The 2080-nt window shown below is 37.5% G+C and overlaps 1 protein-coding gene across 1 annotated transcript; it reads left to right on the forward strand.

The window, feature by feature from the left end:
• The first annotated feature begins 941 nt into the window (after positions 1-941).
• Positions 942-1874, forward strand: LOC142665084 (olfactory receptor 10C1-like). The gene has a single exon (XM_075844626.1). The coding sequence runs from the start codon at positions 942-944 to the stop codon at positions 1872-1874; it is 933 nt and encodes a 310-aa protein (XP_075700741.1).
• Positions 1875-2080: the final 206 nt, after the last annotated feature.

Genomic DNA, 2080 nt, shown 5'->3' on the forward strand with positions numbered 1-2080 from the left:
TTGTGTTTCAATTGTATTGTCTGTAGGTGTGTATATGTATATATTATTATTGTTTATTATATGTCAATAAAATTTTTTATTTTTTTTATATTGCTAATATCTTACTATTTTTGGTCGGCTTCTCACACATGGCACCATTGTCACCTGCGTAGACACGAGGCCAGATGCAAAAATGTATTTAGGCCCCCCCGGCCAGATCCCTTAATAAATTTGAACCCACGACCAGACCCCTGCCGAATGGGCCCCTTTTTTTATTTTGTAGCGGGGACCCTGACAGGACTACTAGCTGTCCTGCCCTACACTGAAAATAAAGGATCTAGCCCAAACCCTGAAAAACAGCCATTATCCTTCCTCTTCCACATTTTACAGTAGGCACTATGTGTTCTACTGGTATTTGCCAAACCCAGATTCATCCCATTAGACTGCTAGATAGTGAAGACAGATTCCAGTGGCGGTGTACTTCATATCACTCCAGCAAAAGCTTGGCATGGTAATCGTAGGCTTGTGTGTAGCTGCTCTACTATGGAAACCGATTTCATGCGGCTCCCGATACACAGTTCAGTGACATCCTGTGACAGTGCAAAGTCACTGAGTTCTTTAGTACAAACCATATTATTACCAATGTCTGTCTATGGAGATTGCATGGCTGTGTGCTTGATTTTATGATTTTATGCAACTGTTTGCAATTTGTGTCTGAAAGATCTAAACATAATTATTAAGAGGGGTGTTCACATACTTTTAATTATATGATATGTATTAATTTAGTTGGTCCAAAATTGGCATCAGAATTGACCAGACTTTGAGTTTCTCCTGAAATACTTTCGTGTTTTTTTTTATGTGATGTCTATACTATAATATTATTTGTATTTGCTTACTGTATTATATCTCCTTGCTTTGACATCACTCACTGTTGTCCATTACAGGTTCTCCTTCAATGCAATATGCAGGAGGCCAACAAAACGGTTGTCAATGAATTTTTCCTTTTGGGTTTTTCCCACTTCCACACTTTCCAGCATTTACTCTTTTGTGCTGTTCTTTTGGCCTATATCATTTGTGTTTTTGGAAACGTTACCATTATTCTTTTAGTTAGAACCGAGCCTTCTCTTCATACTCCAATGTACTTCTTCATCAGTATATTTACGGTTTTAGAGATATTGTTTGTCTCAGTAACTATTCCAAAACTCTTAGCAATCCTCATTCAGACTAAGAAGACAATTTCATTTCTTGGTTGCTTTGTCCAGATGTATGCCTTCAATGCCCTGGGAGAGACAGAATGCTTCCTTCTTGCTTTAATGGTCTTTGACCGATATCTAGCCATTAATAATCCATTACGGTATACCGCCATAATGAACAGTCGATTCTGTTGTCGATTGGCTGCCCTGCCATGGTTTCTTGGCTTTATTACCTCTTTTTTCCCTACAATTTTTACTTTCCTATTGGACTTCTGTGGACCAAATGAAGTTGACCATTTTTTCTGTGACCTGGCACCGGTACAAAATTTAGCTTGTTCAGACCCATTTATTAGTAACATGACTACTAGTTTGGCAGCCGTTGTTGCAACTATTTTGCCCTTTTTTACCATAGTGGGCTTCTACATTCATATTATATATACTGTGTTAAGAATTGAAAGCATTGAGGGGAAAATGAAAGCCTTTTCAACTTGTTCGTCCCATCTCATTGTAGCATCTATGTTTTATGGTTCGGCTATTATTGTGTATGTGAAGCCTAAAGGCAGTAACTATGACAAGTTCCTTGCTCTCATGTACACTGTTATTATACCAGTTTTGAACCCATTTGTTTATACCTTCAGAAATAGAAAGGTCAAGAATGCCTTAAGAAAAGTTATTAGACAGTTTATTAAGTTTCCCAATTGACATGGCATTCATGTTATGTAGTAAGGTCCAACTTGAAAAGTTGATGGATTTAACTAAGGTTCCAGTTTGAAAGTGGTAAGACTTGAACAAACACATGATAAAAAATAGACTGGCTCTGCCTTTGAATCCTGATGCAATTGAATTTAGATGTAGAAAAACAGTCCTGTTCCTTCTTTGGTTTTTTCTAACGGTCAGAAAACGTGACA

This window comes from Rhinoderma darwinii, chromosome 12 (assembly GCF_050947455.1).
Source record: "Rhinoderma darwinii isolate aRhiDar2 chromosome 12, aRhiDar2.hap1, whole genome shotgun sequence".
NCBI classification, from domain to species: Eukaryota; Metazoa; Chordata; class Amphibia; order Anura; family Rhinodermatidae; genus Rhinoderma; species Rhinoderma darwinii.

Coding starts and splice junctions, on each gene's coding strand:
- LOC142665084 (XM_075844626.1), top strand. CDS start 942: ATGCAGGAGGCCAACAAAACGGTTGTCAATGAATTTTTCCTTTTGGGT.